This window comes from Naegleria gruberi, assembly GCF_000004985.1.
Source record: "Naegleria gruberi genomic scaffold NAEGRscaffold_78, whole genome shotgun sequence".
NCBI lineage: Eukaryota > Heterolobosea > Eutetramitea > Acrasida > Naegleriidae > Naegleria > Naegleria gruberi.
The window spans coordinates 132,198-149,233 of NW_003163249.1; the positions used below are offsets into that span (position 1 = coordinate 132,198).

The 17,036-nt window shown below is 34.5% G+C and overlaps 7 protein-coding genes and 1 non-coding gene across 8 annotated transcripts; 5 read left to right on the top strand and 3 right to left on the bottom strand.

Moving 5' to 3' along the window:
- Positions 1-74: 74 nt before the first annotated feature.
- On the top strand, positions 75-1,308 carry NAEGRDRAFT_82034 (uncharacterized protein; the record flags this gene model as incomplete). Its single annotated transcript, XM_002669753.1, has 1 exon — positions 75-1,308. The coding sequence occupies one exon, from the start codon at positions 75-77 to the stop codon at positions 1,290-1,292; it is 1,218 nt and encodes a 405-aa protein (XP_002669799.1). The 3' UTR covers positions 1,293-1,308.
- Positions 1,309-1,368: 60 nt separating this feature from the next.
- Positions 1,369-2,157, top strand: NAEGRDRAFT_75243 (uncharacterized protein; the record flags this gene model as incomplete). Its single annotated transcript, XM_002669754.1, has 1 exon — positions 1,369-2,157. The coding sequence occupies one exon, from the start codon at positions 1,369-1,371 to the stop codon at positions 2,155-2,157; it is 789 nt and encodes a 262-aa protein (XP_002669800.1).
- A 159-nt stretch (positions 2,158-2,316) lies between these two features.
- On the top strand, positions 2,317-3,174 carry NAEGRDRAFT_82035 (uncharacterized protein; the record flags this gene model as incomplete). The annotated part of the gene is made up of 1 exon (XM_002669755.1): positions 2,317-3,174. The coding sequence occupies one exon, from the start codon at positions 2,317-2,319 to the stop codon at positions 3,097-3,099; it is 783 nt and encodes a 260-aa protein (XP_002669801.1). The 3' UTR covers positions 3,100-3,174.
- Positions 3,175-3,411: 237 nt separating this feature from the next.
- NAEGRDRAFT_75245 (uncharacterized protein) lies at positions 3,412-4,869 on the top strand (the record flags this gene model as incomplete). The annotated part of the gene is made up of 1 exon (XM_002669756.1): positions 3,412-4,869. One exon carries the CDS (start codon positions 3,412-3,414, stop codon positions 4,867-4,869), a length of 1,458 nt encoding a protein of 485 aa, XP_002669802.1.
- Positions 4,870-5,781: 912 nt separating this feature from the next.
- NAEGRDRAFT_59848 (uncharacterized protein) lies at positions 5,782-12,603 on the bottom strand (the record flags this gene model as incomplete). Its single annotated transcript, XM_002669800.1, has 1 exon — positions 5,782-12,603. The coding sequence occupies one exon, from the start codon at positions 12,601-12,603 to the stop codon at positions 5,782-5,784; it is 6,822 nt and encodes a 2,273-aa protein (XP_002669846.1).
- Positions 12,604-13,005: 402 nt separating this feature from the next.
- Positions 13,006-13,086, bottom strand: NAEGRDRAFT_t770. The gene has a single exon. It is a non-coding gene; the product is annotated as a tRNA-Leu (tRNA).
- Positions 13,087-13,201: 115 nt separating this feature from the next.
- On the bottom strand, positions 13,202-14,766 carry NAEGRDRAFT_44855 (uncharacterized protein; the record flags this gene model as incomplete). Its single annotated transcript, XM_002669801.1, has 2 exons — positions 13,202-14,064; positions 14,169-14,766. 2 exons carry the CDS (start codon positions 14,764-14,766, stop codon positions 13,202-13,204), a joined length of 1,461 nt encoding a protein of 486 aa, XP_002669847.1.
- A 1,040-nt stretch (positions 14,767-15,806) lies between these two features.
- NAEGRDRAFT_59850 (fibronectin, type-like protein) lies at positions 15,807-16,975 on the top strand (the record flags this gene model as incomplete). The annotated part of the gene is made up of 3 exons (XM_002669757.1): positions 15,807-15,963; positions 16,006-16,077; positions 16,127-16,975. The coding sequence occupies 3 exons, from the start codon at positions 15,807-15,809 to the stop codon at positions 16,924-16,926; spliced, it is 1,029 nt and encodes a 342-aa protein (XP_002669803.1). The 3' UTR covers positions 16,927-16,975.
- Positions 16,976-17,036: the final 61 nt, after the last annotated feature.

Genomic DNA, 17,036 nt, shown 5'->3' on the forward strand with positions numbered 1-17,036 from the left:
AAATAAATCACAACGAAAAAAAACAACTCAAAAACTCGCAGCAGCGAAAAATCATAAACGAAAAAGTGAAGAAAATGAACAGCGATAATTTTTTCTTTGAAGAAAGCCTTTTGCAAGAATTGTCCAACAATTTGATGGAAAGCTTTGATCAGGCTGCCTACTCTGCTTGTTCATCATCCGATACTTGTTCATCCACTAATACTGATGATGAATCTATTTTACAATTCTTTAATTTTAATAATCAATTGATGACATCGATATCATGTCAATGCGAAGGTGGTTTTGAATTGAATAATAATACTAAAGTTTCAAGACCAAGAGGAGCTCCATTTTCTATCTACGTTAACGACAAGTTGAACGTTACCATTTCTACTCAATTTTTGAGTGAAAATAATTTAAATCAATCATCAGTGACAATTTCCTTGAAGACCTTCTTGTTTGAAGATGTCTCATCACTCGATAGTTTAGAAGAATATACTATCAATTTGAACCAAGCTAAAATGGTCAATAATCAATTACAAATAACAATTCCTATCAGAAGAGATAACACCACTAGAAGAAAGACTAGAAAGTCAACTGCCAAGTCAATCAAGGGTGAAGAAACTGCTGAAGATTTGGAAAGAAAGAAAAAGATGAGAAGAAGCTTGAATCAAGAAGCTACCAAGAAGGTTTCCTATATTCAAGTTATTGCTAATCAACAAGTTTTAGCCACTTCTCAAAATATGTGGTGTAGATCCAAGACAAGATCCGAAATGGAAAAGAAGAAGGGTCGTAAAACTTCTACTCCAAAGAAGAATCCAAGCACCAAGAGAAAGTCATCTGATTTGATTCCTTTGGAAATTGATGCACAAATGATTAATACTCATTTGAAGTCTGCCAAACGTGTCAAGCAAACTGCTCCTACTGTTGTTGTTGAAACTCAACCAATTTCAATGGTGGAAGAAGAAATTCCAGAATACATGATGCAAATGATTCCAACCAATTGGCAAGAAGTTTGTGGTGTTACAACTGTTGATGGTGCCAAACAAGTGCAAACTGTCACAGTCAACAATGATGAAGATGATGTCTTTGCCTTATTCGATAATGATTTCATGTTCCAAGAACCAATGCCATCTCCATCATCTGCTATTCCTTCAATGGGTATTAATTTGGATTTGGATGATTTGTTCCCACTCGAAAGTATCCAACAACCAGCATCTGCTATTAATGGTCACATGATGTTCGCCAAGCCAGTTTGTCTTGATGATTTGGATTTCGATACCTTCTTAACTGAACAAGAAATAAACATGTAAATAATCCAAATGAATGAAAATATGAATTGCAAATTTTGTAACTAGTTCAATTCTAGAAAAACAATATCAAAAAAAAATGTCTAAAAATCCACCTTCATCTTCACCAACACAACAACTCCAACCCTATGCCCAATCCAAATTGGATATCTCTGGTTCATGTGTTGTTTGTTCAATAGCCTACACAATCAATTCAAAACTCTCACAAGAAAAAAAACCACAAGTACCCATCGAAAAATTTCTTCAAACAGCAATCAAACATAAATTCTTCTCTACCAAAGGACATGGCATTCACTCGAAAGGAAGTGCAAATCTTGGAAGGTTATTTGGAAAAGTAGAGTGGGGATTCTTTGGAAATTCTCAAGAGGAAGACGAATTTTCAGATGACGACGATGAAATAGATCCACAATGTAGGAAGAGACAATTCTTTGATTGTGAAAAGGATTCGTATAGAGATGGACCTGAACTGATTAGAGAAAAATTGAGAGAGGCAGGAGGTTATGTTGTGGTTGGTGTGAGATCGTGCATGAGTTCGATGAGTAGGGCAACCACTCATGCAGTAGTTGTGCTTGGAATTGATGATTCGAATAGAGTAACTATTGCAGATTCTTATTCACATTTTACAAAAAGAAATGAACCTAATGCAATGTTTCCTTATGGAAAACCAAATTGGGAATTTTCACCTGGAATTTATACAGTTGAGTGGAGTGAATTTGATGCATCTTGGAATTCAAGAGATGATTATGCAGGAGAGGATGATTTGGAAAATGATGAAGCATTTTCAGATTTTAATGTTAAAGAGGAAGGATTCAGATTTTGGATGATTATTAAACATGACCACAAGTTAATTTCCAAAAATTGTAAATAAAAAGTTTATGGAATAATTTATTAAGGTTGTAAACTCTATAATACCCAGGTTGACCTATCGAATATGTTTCTAAAGTCAATGAACTGTGAACTTACCATAGTTCATAGTTAGTTTTACAACACAATTCAATAATAAAAATTCAAAAATTCAAAAAAAAAAATGGATCTAAACTACTACGATCACTACATCAACAAGGAGAATGGTTCCTATGTGGTCTGGCGAGATTTGACCTTCAATAACCAATCCACCTTTGACATTATCAATTTCGGCCTCTCGGAAAAGAAGTTACAATTATCTGATGATACAACTCATCAATTCCGAAGAAATTTAAATGAATTTTCTCTCTCTGCAGCCTTTAATAAGGTTCCCCAACGTACGAATCCGATAGTTAATGGAGAATCCGATCAGAAGAGAGTTTCTCTCTATATTGAAAATTGCCACTATCAAATATTCGATTTTTCCAAACAATATTTCAAGAGAATTGTTTTTGAAAATTGTTCAAATTGTGAAATTTATTTAGGAAAAACATTTGGTGGATATGAATTCAGTAATTGTTCCAATCTTACTATTCAATTTACTAAAAATGTTGAGAATTTGAGTACTATTCTAGAGGATTCTAAATTCATTTCCATTATTTTCCATTTTAAATTATCAGAAATGAATGAAATGAGAATAGTTTCGACTAATTTATTTGGAGTCAAAGTCATGTATCAGAGTGATCCCTCATCAAAGAGAAAAAACGATTCAATTGTAAATATTAATCATTCAACTTATGAATTTGTAAATTTGGATCAAATTGGAATTTCCAATCGATTTGTAGAGATTACAAAAAAACAATTACAATCAAATTTACAATCAAATACTTTTCATAGAAAATTCTTTCACGATTCATTGAATGATATTAACATTATTACACAATTCTCACATGACTCTGATGAATAATTCCCTTTCAATACCGTTCAGTACTATTTAACCTTTACAAAAAAATGTATTTAAATATTTAAATGTTTGTATTTTAAAAAAAAATGTAAATAATTCAATGCTAGAATTTACCTCAATTTCCAAACCAACAACCTTCAAGTGTTCAATATTCAATATTTAATTAATTCAATTTATTAAAAAATGTTTCCACTCATAAAAAGCCTTTCCGATATTCAAGCTTGTTTTTCTTCGGCAATTAACCAACAAGAAGATGTCCATCATCTTCATACAAAATCAAACTCTATTATCGGAGGCTTTTCTAACAATAATTTAATGGATCAATTCAAGATTGAACGTGATGGTGGTTACATCTTTATCAAATATAAACATGCTATATCGATGAAAGATACTTTTCCTGATCCGAATGATGAATTTCTATCTGCAGAGGAACGTTTGAATTATCAACTCAGAAGGGAATGTAGAGGAATTGTATTTCGGAATGATCAAGATGATGATGAAGTAAATATTCAGCAGGAAAATATACAAAATGATGAAAAGAAGGTGAAAGGAAGAATCATTTCGAGAAAGTTTCACAAGTTTTTCAATATTAATGAGAGGGAGGAGAGTAATGTGGAGAGTATAAATTGGAGAAGAGGTTTTATTGTGATGGAAAAGATGGATGGATCATTGGTTTCGCCACTGAGGATTATTCGAAACGATGATTTGAATGATGGGATAGAAGATTCGAATAGAGTGTGGACATTTACTTCAATGTTGGGATTTACAGAAACTGGACAAGCTGTGGATGAGTTCATCTATCAAGAAATGGAGGGAAGAAAGAGAGACAAATTATTCGAATTGTGTGAATATTGTGAAGAGAGTGGAATAACTCCATTATTTGAATTTTGTTCAAAGGAAAACAAGGTTGTTATTGAACATGAAAAGACAAGTTTAATCCTTTTGGCATTTAGAAATATAGAATCTGGAGAATATATGTCCTTCAAAGATACTGTTAACACTCTCAACAAGTTCAATAACCCGGTTCCTATTGTAAAACTGTGGAAGGAATATCCTAATGGATTGAAAGGAGTAGAGGATGCAAACAAGCTCTTGAAGGAAATTTATGCCCAAAAGAATGTTGAAGGATATGTCATTAGATTTTATGAAGGTGACATGTATAAGGTAAAGACCACATGGTACACAAGCTTGCATGGATTGGAAACTACAGGAAAGTTTATTAGAGATCGACACGTTATTAAGGGAATTTTGGAGAATAATGTTGATGATATCATTTCTAGTTCCTTCTTTAACGGAGAGGAAAAGAAGAGGAAAGCTCTTCAATTATTCAGAGATGAAGTTGAAAGAAGGATACTCCTTAAAATTGCTGAAACCACAAAGGAATTGAAGGAGAAATCAATTGATGACATTTCACCAGATTCAATCACTGGTAAATTTTACTATTATCTCACTTCAGAGCATCCACAAGAAGCTATCAACAATTCAGATCTCATAACATCCGTATACTATTCATTCCTCATTGAATATTTTAAGCTTAATGGAAGAGAATTCGATAGACACCGAAAATTATTCTACAAGTATCTCTCTATTGATTTCTCAGTCATGAAACCTTACCATTTCACACATGAAGGAATTTTATCAGAACCAAGCAGCAGCAGCACTCCACCTAAAAAACAAGCACAACCACCAAGATATGCCGCTTCCAAAAACGATTCCACAAACCAATCATCAAACTCTGCAAAACCATCAGTTGACAAGAAGAAACGCAAGTAATGAACTCCCATTGTAAACACTTTAAAAAAAAATGCACCATCACAAACCACTGTTCCCACTCGAAAACCTTCCCTCACAAGTTGTATCACACTTCCTGATGAATAATAAAAAGTTACAAGAGGAGAGAATCGAGTGGATAGAATCAGAGACGAGAAAAATTGATGAATTTACAGAAAAAATTACAAAACACACTTTACTTATCCCGACTACGAATGGTGATGATCAAAAAGCACAAGAAAAGATTATTAAATTAAATGTTGGTGGAAGTGTTTTCACTACCAATTTGAAAACATTGCTGAATGAAAAGGATACATTCTTTAGTGGATTTTTTAGTGATCGATTCTTACCACAAATACAAAAGGTGGAAAGTGAAAGTGGAGTAGAGGATGTCTATTTCATTGACAGGAATGGAAAGAATTTTTCATTAATTTTGGATCATTTGCGAGGACATAAAATTGGACCAAAGATTCAAAATTTGACTGGAATTGAATTATTTGAATTTGTGGAAGATGTTGCTTTCTATCAAGTTCGCTCTATTTATCCTTTATTGAATGATGAATCTAAGGAAATGTTAAGGGAACATTTTTCAATTGAGTTGGAGGAAGCACCTAAAGTGAAAGAAACAATACCAATTGCAAATAATAGACTAAAGCTTACATCACATGCTTTAGCGAATATTCCTCAAGAGTATAAGAGAATGGTGTTGGGCGAAACTTTACATCCTTTTGTTCTCGAATTGGAACCTACAAACGCCGGCAAGATTACAGGAATGCTTCTAGAAATGGAAACAAACATGATCTTGAATTGGATTGAGAATGATGATGAATTGAAGAAGATTGTTGAACAAGCAGTTACAGTTTTAAAAGGGAGTTCTTTATATAATTAATTATTTATCATATACTTGAATAAACTTTATTTTTTATCATAAACTTGCACAAACTCAGTCTTACTTCTTCCAAAGCATTCAGGAGAATACATTTCTTCCATATAGGTTGAAGGTGCTACAAACGAACCTAAAGTAGTAGCTCTGCAAATATAGCTGTAAACATGTGTGCCTTCATATAAAATTCTTGCAAATGCTTCAACTCTTTCATCTCTAATATTTTGATTTTCGAACCATTTGAAATAATGGTTATTTGCCAATTCATTTTCGTTACCCCCATTTCCAAAATTAGTGAGCTGTGTATCGATTTCTGGATTGACAACTTCTAAACCTGCTGGCAGTTTATCAACAAGAGCAACATTATATCTTCTAGTAGGATTACATATTGTAATATTAACTCTGACCAATTCGCCTGACTTCACCTTCCATGTCTTGGTATTCTTATCAAACTTGACATCGTCAGGATTGGTGATTGCTTCATATACTCTAGAAATTGAGAATCCTCTATCTAAAGATTTGAGAGTAAATTCTTGAGGAGTGTAAGATAGAGCAATTCTATAATAAAGTCTTCCAGTACCATTCTTTGTCAAGAGGAATGATTTCTTTGAGTCATTTTCATCTGGATTGATGACTTCCTTATTAATATCAGCTCTTGGAACAAAAGCAGTTACCGGTAATGATGTAATCTTCTTTTCTCTACTTCTTCCTTTCCAAGATTGATTGCCCATAAAGAAAGTCTCCTCTGGCCTTGTAGAATCAACAAGCCATGTATTAACATTCATATCTGGAACTTCCTTCTCGAATATCTTGAAATAATCGGTGAGGGAAATGAGACAGATAGAGTTTTCTTGAGTATTATACCAACGACCATATCTATTTGCATTTCTGGCAGCCAACAGGCTTCTTACCAATTTTTGGATAATATCACTACTATCTTCTCTATCAATTTCCATTAAACATCCCAAAACAACAGCATCAGTTCTTGTATTTGAATGCAGCATGACCATTTGTGCAAGTTCATTATCTTCATATCTAGTGATAAAGTGTGCATAGATACCAGAGTCAATTGTGACATTTTCCTTAAAGTATGACTTGATGGCTTCCAACCATTGATAAACTGAAATCTTTTCATTGATGAATTTTGCAAAGAAACCCTTCTTCTCTTCAACTTGTTCCTTCTTACATCTGTGAATAGACATTGCAAGATAAGCAGCAGATTCTGGATTCAATTCTTGAGTCAACTCTGTTAGGGTATTGTAGTGGTCAAGAATACCTTCACACAAGGAAATTACCTGTTCCTTGTCAGTTTCACTATCAGCTAACAATGAGAGAATATAAAAAGCGTATGCTTTGATAGTGTCTTTAACAGATCTTGGCCAAATAAATCCAAAGAAGAATAAACTTGAAATATTCTTCAAAATGGATTTTGTTCTGGACAGTATTTGATCTGGAATTTTGTATCCTTCAGATTTACATTTGGCAAAACAAAAAGCAACATGGCATGTCAAGAATGGATCTCCAATCAAATTATTACTCCAATAAGAGAAGGCACCATCATATCTTTGACGCTCAAATAATCTGGCAAGATTGGTATCAATGAAAGTGTCAATCTCTTCTCTTCCAGAAATGTCCATCAATTTTTTGAGTTCCTCAGGTGTGTAGAATTGCAAAATCATTTCCTTCATGGAAACAATACCTAAAAGCTTTGAGGCAATTTGTTCATTACATTCATATGGATATGAGTAGAGATAAATGAGAGAATCAGTCAATGTTGAAAGGGCTGTTGTGGAGGTACTAACACTAAATTCACCGAAATGAGCCAAGATATTCTTTGATGGAAGTGAAATTGGTTGTAATACATTATCATTAGTTTCACTAACATCTCCATAAGTTGCAAAAGCCTCATTAGTTGCTGGAGTGAAAATTTTAAAGTCATTCTTTACAGCATCAGACCATCCAACCATTTCGTCAGCAATGCCTTGTTTTTCAGGATTCTTAGCAACAGCTCTAACTACTCTAACTCCAATATTGATAAGAGCCTTACCACATTTGAGAACTTGAACTGGAATTCTAACTTCTTTTCTTCCTTGAGCTGGAATAACCACTGAAAATCCCTTCTTTCGTTGATTCTTGTTCTTTCCATTGAAAATTCTGAGATTTGTTACTTGGCAAACGAGTGATAGTGTCAAATCTGAATCTGTTTGATTTTGTAGAATATATGTCAAATCACACAAATCGCCATAATTCAAAAATCTTGGAAGGGATGGTCTTACGGCAATAGGTAAATTGGTTGTAATTGCAGAACTACCAATACCAATTAAATCTTCTTTGGCATTCACTACAGCAGTTACTTTGAATTTGGTGAGTGCATCAGTCAATTTGAAATCAAGTGTTATAGATCCATTTTCATCCGTTTGAGCGAATCCAATAAATGCAGCATCTGGTTTGAAATTATTTCTTATTTGGAATACATCTTTTCTGTCATTCATTGATGGCATTGCACAACCACGACAACCACCACATATAGCACTGCTACTACTGCTACAAGTACATTCACATTCATTACAACTATGTTTTCTACAACAAGAAAACGAAGGAAGGAATAAACAAGCTGCCTTCTTATGAAATCTGACGCTTTGACAAGACATGTCACAACATTGATTTTCCAAATCATCTAAAACTTGAATTTGTCGCCCGGACCCGTCATACCCTGCCCTATTTGATAATCTGAGTGATGTTTGAGTTTGCTCCATGATTTCTGCATCTCGTTGGTTCTTTCTAGGGTAAAGCCAGTATCTCACGCTCTCCCTGATTGAATCACAATTGAAACTGCACGAATTATTAATTACAAATAATGAGAGCGGGTCTTCAATCGAATGATTTGCCATATCCAATACAGCTTGATCACAAACAATCAAACAAACCTCAGAATTTGGTACAGTATTTCCTTGCTTATCTTTCACAAGAACAGTGACTGATGTCTCTTTTCCAGGGCTAAGTATAGTATCCTTTGGAGTGACAGTAACATCAAGCTCGTGGGAGCTCTTAGAAATTTGAATATCAATAGATCCAGAAGCCTGAGTTGGATTAACTCTTGTCATGTCATCAATATCAACATAGTTCTCCTTACCAACCAATTGTACCTTAACTTGTATATTTGGTCTATATTCCTTCTTGATTGGAATTGTCAACTCGTACATTCCTACATCACTACTAATATCAAATGTTTCCTGTTTGATTAGCCTATTACATAAAATCCAAGCGACTCCTGTACAATCACCACTAAAAGGAGAGACAATATAGACTTTGGCATCCTCTCCAGGTTGGTATTCATCATTTTCAAATTTGTTGGTAATTAGTTCGATACCAGATGTATTCAGAGATGCATAACCCTTTGATGTTAAATGTTCCCTATAGCCCAATTTACGAATAGGAATACTGCATCTGTTAATACCTGATCTGTGCTTTGGTGTTTCATCTTCTTTTACTTCGCACAAAATGGCATACTCTCCATAAGCAGTGTCCTTGTTTTCCTCACTAAGCTTAAATGTATGTAAAAGTGGTTGATCTTGTGAAGTGAGTTTGATTTCCTTGATTGGATTTGTGGTTTCCCATTTTTCATAACCCTTCGAATCGTAACCAAACTGAACTAATTTTACAGATATTGGAACGTCCTTCACCACCTTACCCTTGATATCTGTAACAACAAAGAAACAGTCGATATTTTCATCAGATTTCATAACTACTCTTTTAGTGCAACGAACTCCAATGTAATATTTGCAAGAGTGGAGAATAACCTCACTAGATGTTCTTTGTGTTTGTCTATTGATGTCCTGAACATTGGCATTGCAACTGACACTAATAGGACTAGTTACCAACTTTTCTGGATCCCATAATATTATTGACAGATGATCATCACCATTGGAATCAGTTGTCCCATTAATATTACTGTAAAGTCTGGTTTTTGATTTTACACTATTTAAAAGTCTATCCAGTTTGTAATTATTTCTAAGATCTGTTTCTTGGAAAATGTAATTACTCCATCCTTCTGGGGTGAAATTTTTAGAAGTGGTATTGAGAGAATAGTTCACAGTTGAATTAGAGAGGCCTCCTCCACTATAATATTTGGCACTGACCTTATTGATGAACTTTTCACCAACAAACAAATCAACCTTTTCTGATGAAGGAATAATACTGCTACTGACAGTATATTCTCTAGTTCTAAACTCTTCAACTTTAAAAGTATGATTCCAGCATACTGTTTGCTGGAATCGTTGACCGTCAAAACTAAATGTGACTGAGTGAGAACCTAAATTAACATTATCTGGTATAACCAAATCCAAAACAAAAGATCCATTCGCACTCAATTCAACTTTACCATCCAAGTATTTAACTCTGCTATTGTCGAAAACTTCATAAGTTACCTCTTTCTTACTTATTTGAGTGGTGATTGCATAGGTACCATAATTCTCAGAATCCTTGTTAGTGTCGTATATCAAGTTTCTGATGAAACCCTTAATATGTACAGTTTCATTTGGCTTGTATAACCCACGATCATTAAAAATGTGAGCAATATTAGTGTCTTGACGAGTTGAGTGAACATAAACGCTTGGATTAGTGTAGACAACTTGATCTGTGTCTTTAGATACAGCAATGGAAACGTGATGATAACCCTGTATGCATGTAAAATAGGCCATACCCCTTTCATTTGTTTTTTCAGTAACTGATCTAACGTCCATTGTTCTAGTCTCCTTATCAGGATAATAGTTCTTGGTGTCAAACATTGTTACTTCAGCATTGTCAACAGGTTTTCCCGTTGAGAAATCAGTTACAAATACACCTAATTTTTCTCCAGCGATACTCACAACATCGACACACAAATTTGAAACTTGCACCCATCTAGCTTGATATCCAGAAAATAATGAGTATAAAATTGATCTTTTTGGTTTGAAATGTACCAATACACTGCCTGTTTTTCCATTTTGAAGAAATTCTGGCAACATAATCTTGGTAGAAACAGTTCTGTCCTTTACAAAGTTTTCAGTTTGTACTTTTTGATCAAAAACTTGCTTTCCAAAACTATGAGGTTTTCTTGGGTTCCAATCAAAATGTGCATAATTATCATAGGAATTAAAGAATGTTTTTGGAGCAAACTTTGGGTATACACATTCTTTGTACATTTCTATAGGATCAACTTGATTGATAATAACATGAGTTTCTTGAATATTTACAGAATCAAAGTAAAGAAATGGTTCATTGTTATCAAAAAGGCATGGTGGCATGACACTAAAGGTAGGGAGTGTCATGTTGAATTCCCTATCCTCACCTGAGACTTCGAAAGTGGCTGAATAATCACTTTCCATGATTTGGTTATAAATATCTGGAACTCCTTTTAAAATTTTAACACTATATTTCTCCCTAGCGAGAGTATCACCTGCGATTATAATAGTATTACCATCAGCTTTTACCTTGTAATTATTAAGGACTGGTTCAAGTTGAACAAATTTTTCAATGCTGTCTACCTTTTCCAAATCAATAGGATTGTTGAATCTGAATGTAAATGAGCAACCTGGATAAATTTCATTAAAGAAAAAATGTTTCTTTGGATAATGATCAGAAACTACCATTTTGGAATAGCCACGCACACCAGTGGATGTTTCATGAGTAGATACAAGTGGACCTTCCAAACTCTTGAATCCTGGTCTCAACCAAACACTCAAATATTCTCCTAATCCAATTTTACGATAATTCTTTCCAGCATGTAAAGTATCGTTTGCAACAAGTAACTTGATCCACATACATCTCTTTGGATCATGAACATTTTTGAGACTTCTGTAATACAAGTTATAAACATATGGGAACTTTTTGGAATAATCTGTTTCTGCCAACATTTTGGAAATTATTGAGGTGTCTTCCAATAATTCCACACCAATTTTGTAGCTAGAAACTTTCATTTCCAACTTTTCTAAAACACTTTGCTTGTCAATATCTTGATCAAATTGGAAGAACATGAATGGGAGTTGAGAAATTGGAAAGCTGTTACCTGAAGGGATACAACTGAGAATTCTAGCTGTTGGTGTCTTAAACGTTGCTGATAAATCATCTCCTAAAGTATGTCCATGCACGGACTTGGTCTTTTCTTTTATAACCTTGTAGGAAAACTCGGTTGATCTGTCAAATCTGAATCGAGGTTGAAACACTAAAGATTTAGTACCAATCCATTTCCACTTTCCTTCTTTAACATTTTCTGTTACTGGACTAATTTCAATAAAATCAATCTCTTCAAATGATTTAGTTTCTCCATCAAATTCTTCAATCATGTCATGACTAAATGTAATGGAAATGAATGGCACAGATGCAACTTCTGAATTTTGTTTACCAGTTGGCACTGCTCTAACAATTCTAAACTTCTCTTCCTTCTTCTTTTCCAAAGCATTTTGAGCAAGTTGATTTCCGATACTATTCACCATTTCATCAACTGCATTCACAGATTTTGGAGGAAATTCAATTTGATTTTTGACTTGGAAAGTACCAGGTTCTGGTGGTTTGAGAGTTTGTTCTCTGATCAGGTAATTTTCTTGAAGAGATTGTTCTTGATCCTGTTGATCCTTCATCAATTCTCCCAACAAGTTTTCCAAACTCTCCTCATCTAAATCTTCAATTTTAAATACTGAATCATCAATTATTTTGTTTTCTAGAGAGGCTTGTTCATCATGATCGGATGCAAATTGTTGATCATCATTCTCTCGGATCAGAGCAGATACAACATCCTTGCTGTCTCCCTTCTTTACATGGAGAACCAATTGTTGATAATCGAGCAATTCGCTATCAATTTCTTCTTCAATCTTCATTTATATAGTTAGTGTTGTTATCTTGATGATCACAACCTGGTCGGGGGTATATTTACAAAGGTGAGAATATTGTTTTTGTTTTTTTTAAAAAGAAAGTTCACTGTTTGGTTTTTGTTTGATAGTAAACATGAAGACCTATTATTGATAAGGATGACCAGGCACATGACATCATAATTTACAATGATATCGTGGAACAGTTCTCAGTTACAATAGTGATAGAATAATAAACAAGTATTGAGTGTGTAAAATGAAGTGAGATTGCAAAGTTTCTCAACAGAGGCAATTCTTCAGACCAATTTGCAAGATAAAACCTCAATATTTCTACCATCTATAGATTATATCAAATACTTCCAAAGAAACAAAAATCATGCAAAACTATCAAGGACTATATGAGAAAAAAGCTGCAGAAGGTGGGATTTGAACCCACGAAGCTTGCACAGTAGAACTTGAGTCTACCCCCTTTGACCACTCGGGAACCCCTGCTTCACATTAAAAATGAAAATAAACCAAATTTATCACATTTCGGAATGTTCGGCAAAGCATTTAATGTCAAATAGCTCATTATTTCAAGATTTGAAATGATAAAATAGTTTGATATTTATTTGAAACACTTGTTGACAATATTCATAAAGAATCCACCAACTGGAAGAATATAACGAGTAATAATATTATCACCAAGGGTGGTGAGCAAGAGATTTCTCTTAGTATCAGAGAATGGTGGATATCTGAGATCCAAATCAAGCCAGTACTTCTTCTTCAAGACAGACTTTTGGTGAGTGAAAGTATTGAAAGAGGCATCACCATGATAAGCTCCCATACCACTGTGTCCAACACCACCAAATGGAAGATGTTCTTCACCAACTTGGAGAACACATTCATTGATACCAACAGCACCAGATTGAGTAACCTTCATGATTCTTTCAACCAATTGTTGATTCTTTGAATAAATATACAATGCCAATGGCTTAGATCTTTGATTAATGAATTTCAAACCAGCATCAAGATCTTTCAAAACGCTTGGATATTCAGTTGATTTAGATTCTCCATAAATAATGATTGGCAAAAGAGGTCCGAAAAGTTCTTCTTGCATGACAATATCATTTTCCATATCAGGATTGAGGATCAAGGTTGGTTGTACGTACTTGGCTGATTCATCTGCATTACCACCATAGATAACCTTATCCTTGACTTGATCAATAATTGCCTTAAGACGTTTTACATGTGTACCTGTGACAATTCTGGAATAGTCTGGAGATTTGGATGGATCTTCACCATACATTTTAGTGATGGCTTCCTTGAGGGCTGGAATGAATTTGTCAGCAATTCTACCATCCAACAAGACATAATCTGGAGCAACACAAGTTTGTCCATTATTGAATGTCTTACCCCAGGCAATTCTGTTGGCAGCAACTGAAATATCAATATCCTTGTCAATAATGAGTGGTGATTTACCTCCAAGTTCTATTAAATATTATCCACAATTCCAATAATTTAAATCATTTGTTATTGAAATTTGCATTATGTGTGATAGTTCATTAATATCAACTTTGATCAACTAAACTTACCCAAAGTTACAGGAGTCAAATGTTCAGCAGCAGCACGCATAACAATCTTTCCGACTCTAATGCTGCCAGTGTAGAAAATGTGATCATATGGTTCCTTCAACAAGTTGGTTGTCACAGTTGCATCACCTTCAATGACACGAACATATTTCTCATCAAAATATTTAGGAATTAGTTTAGCAAAGGTAGAGGAAACATTTGGAGAAACTTCGGAAGGTTTCAAAATAACCAAATTACCAGCTGCCAAAGCACCAGAAAGTGGAATAGCCAACAAACTGATTGGATAATTCCATGGAGCAATAATCAGAACAACACCCAAAGGTTCCTTTCTAATAAAGCCTTCTGAAGGAAGATTGGCAGGATTGACAATATTAACATATTCATCCTTCATCAATCTCTTCAAATCACCCTTCAAGAATTGAGCAGATCCCACAGACAAACCAACTTCAATGGTTTTTAATGGTTCTGTTTGTCCCAAATCCTTGACTTGAGCTTCCTTCCAATCCTCCTTATTTTCCTCGAACATGGCAATAAACTTGTCCAATTGTTCTTCTCTCCATTCACGATCTCTAGTGATACCAGTTTGAAAAGTAGCCTTCATTGATTCAACCAATTCGGCATATGGTCTATCACTCTTATCATCAACAATAACATTGTTTTGTTCCTTGTTTTGAAACACTGCAGATCCTCCGATCATCTCTCTGTTATTTAATTATCTAGTCGTAAAATAAAAATTAATTGAAAACTGTGGTGCACAACAATCGAGAGTCTCGTTGTATGGTTGTTTGTTGAGGTTTTTTTTAGTTGTTGATTCTTTTTGTGGCCCTCTCGTTAACTTCATTAATAAATCAAATTTGCGCGGAGAACTTTGAGAATTGTCCCTTAAAAAAATTCCTTGTTTACTGGCGCTTAGTTGTCCTCCTCTCACACCATCATCCACAACCACCATTCGTTCCGAAACACGCTACTAAAGAAGATCGTTGCATTGTATACAGAGAAAAATGTCGTAAATTGTGTATGCTCGGTTAAGGAGTGCAAGACGACAATAATGCGAGCTTGAGGATGAAAAAATCCATTTCCTGATTGAATTTTGAAGTTGGTGGGTTATTTGGAAATGTGGTTAGCCTGGGATGGAATGTTTAGGGAGAAGTTTGATAGGTTGGTTGTGGAAGGCAAATTGATTTTCGGAATGATGATGATATGAACGGCAAAAGAGGAAGTACATGGTTAGTTTGTCATGTATTTTGGTATATGAAAGGTTCAAGATAGTGGCTTGTCATCAATGTGCACCTTAGAAACAATGTTTTTTACATTCATCTACAGTTTCTTCCAAAATAATTGTGACCAATTTGAATTCACAAGTGAGCTTTTTGGATGGTTTACTGTATGCCGAATCCTCAAGATAATCCTATTACCAAGTTGCAACACACTGTAATCATTAATGTGCCCATCCCCTAGTCCGCATCTCCCAAATAACCAATCAACAAATTTCACACTCCTCACAATTACGAACTGAAACCTCTCTTACAAAATATTCGCGAGAAATTATCGCTTGTTGTAAACGCCAAAAGTCGGAGCCTTCAATAGCAGTTCACAACATACTTCACACAACGAATACCATCAAACCAACCACACAAAAAAATGAACAAATTAATTACCCTCTTTGCGGTTGTCTTTTTGGCAGCTGTCACTTTTGCTGGTCGTATTGAACTTAGAGGACCAAACAAATCCTCTCCATTGACCAAATTGAACAAGTATAACATTGCTCAAGATTCTGTTTCCGTTAGTGGTGTTTCTGGTAGGTTTTCGATTTGTTGTTTATGATTTTTAACATTAAAAGCTGGTGGTTTCTTTGCTGTTCAATTCCAAGTTGCCTACAGTAAATCATTGGTTGGTGCTGGTATCTTTGCTGGTAAGTTTTTTTAAACACAATAGAATGATGATTTAACACAATTCTAAAGCTGGTCCATATTACTGTGCTCAAGGAAGTTTGATGACTGCTGAAGAACAATGTATGGCTGGATTTGCTAATGTTGATTTGAATACTATTCAATCTACTATTACTCAATATCAATCACAAGGTTTGATTGATAGCACTTCTAACTTGGCTCGTCACAAGGTATTCCTCTACTCTGGAACCTTTGATTACACTGTTAAACAATCAGTTGTTCAACAATTGGCTACTCAATATCAACAATTGGGTATTCCACAAAAGAATATTGTTACTAATTTCACTGTTGCTTCTGGTCACGCCTGGATCACCAATAATTATGGTAGTTTGTGTTATTTGACTATGACTCCTTATATTAATAATTGTAATTTGGATGGTGCCTATCAAGTTTTGAACACAATTTACGGATATATCAAACCAAAGAAGGAAGCTATTGCTGCTAACTTGATTACTTTCGAACAAACTGGTAACTTCTCTGCCAATTACATGACTGGTAATGGCTATGTCTATGTTCCTTCATCATGTCAAAGAGGTGTCTCTTGCCGTTTGCATGTTGTTTTCCATGGTTGTGAACAAGGAGCTTCTATTCTCGGAACTACCTTTGTTGAAAATATTGGAATGAATGAATATGCTGAAAGTAACAATATCATTATGGTTTATCCACAAGTCACTACTGGACTCCTTAACGAAGCTGGTTGTTTCGATTGGATTAACTTCTCTTACACTGATAGTAATTATGCCAATAAGCAAGGTGGACAAATGAAGGCTGTTGCCAATATTTTGGCTGCTCTCGGTGCTAAGGTTTACTAAATTATTTCAAATTCATGAAATGAAAAATAAACTAATCCTATATTGTGGAGCCATTAATAGCAAGATTTTGTGTCTTTCCAATGATGCGATTGTTAGAGTATTGTTACATG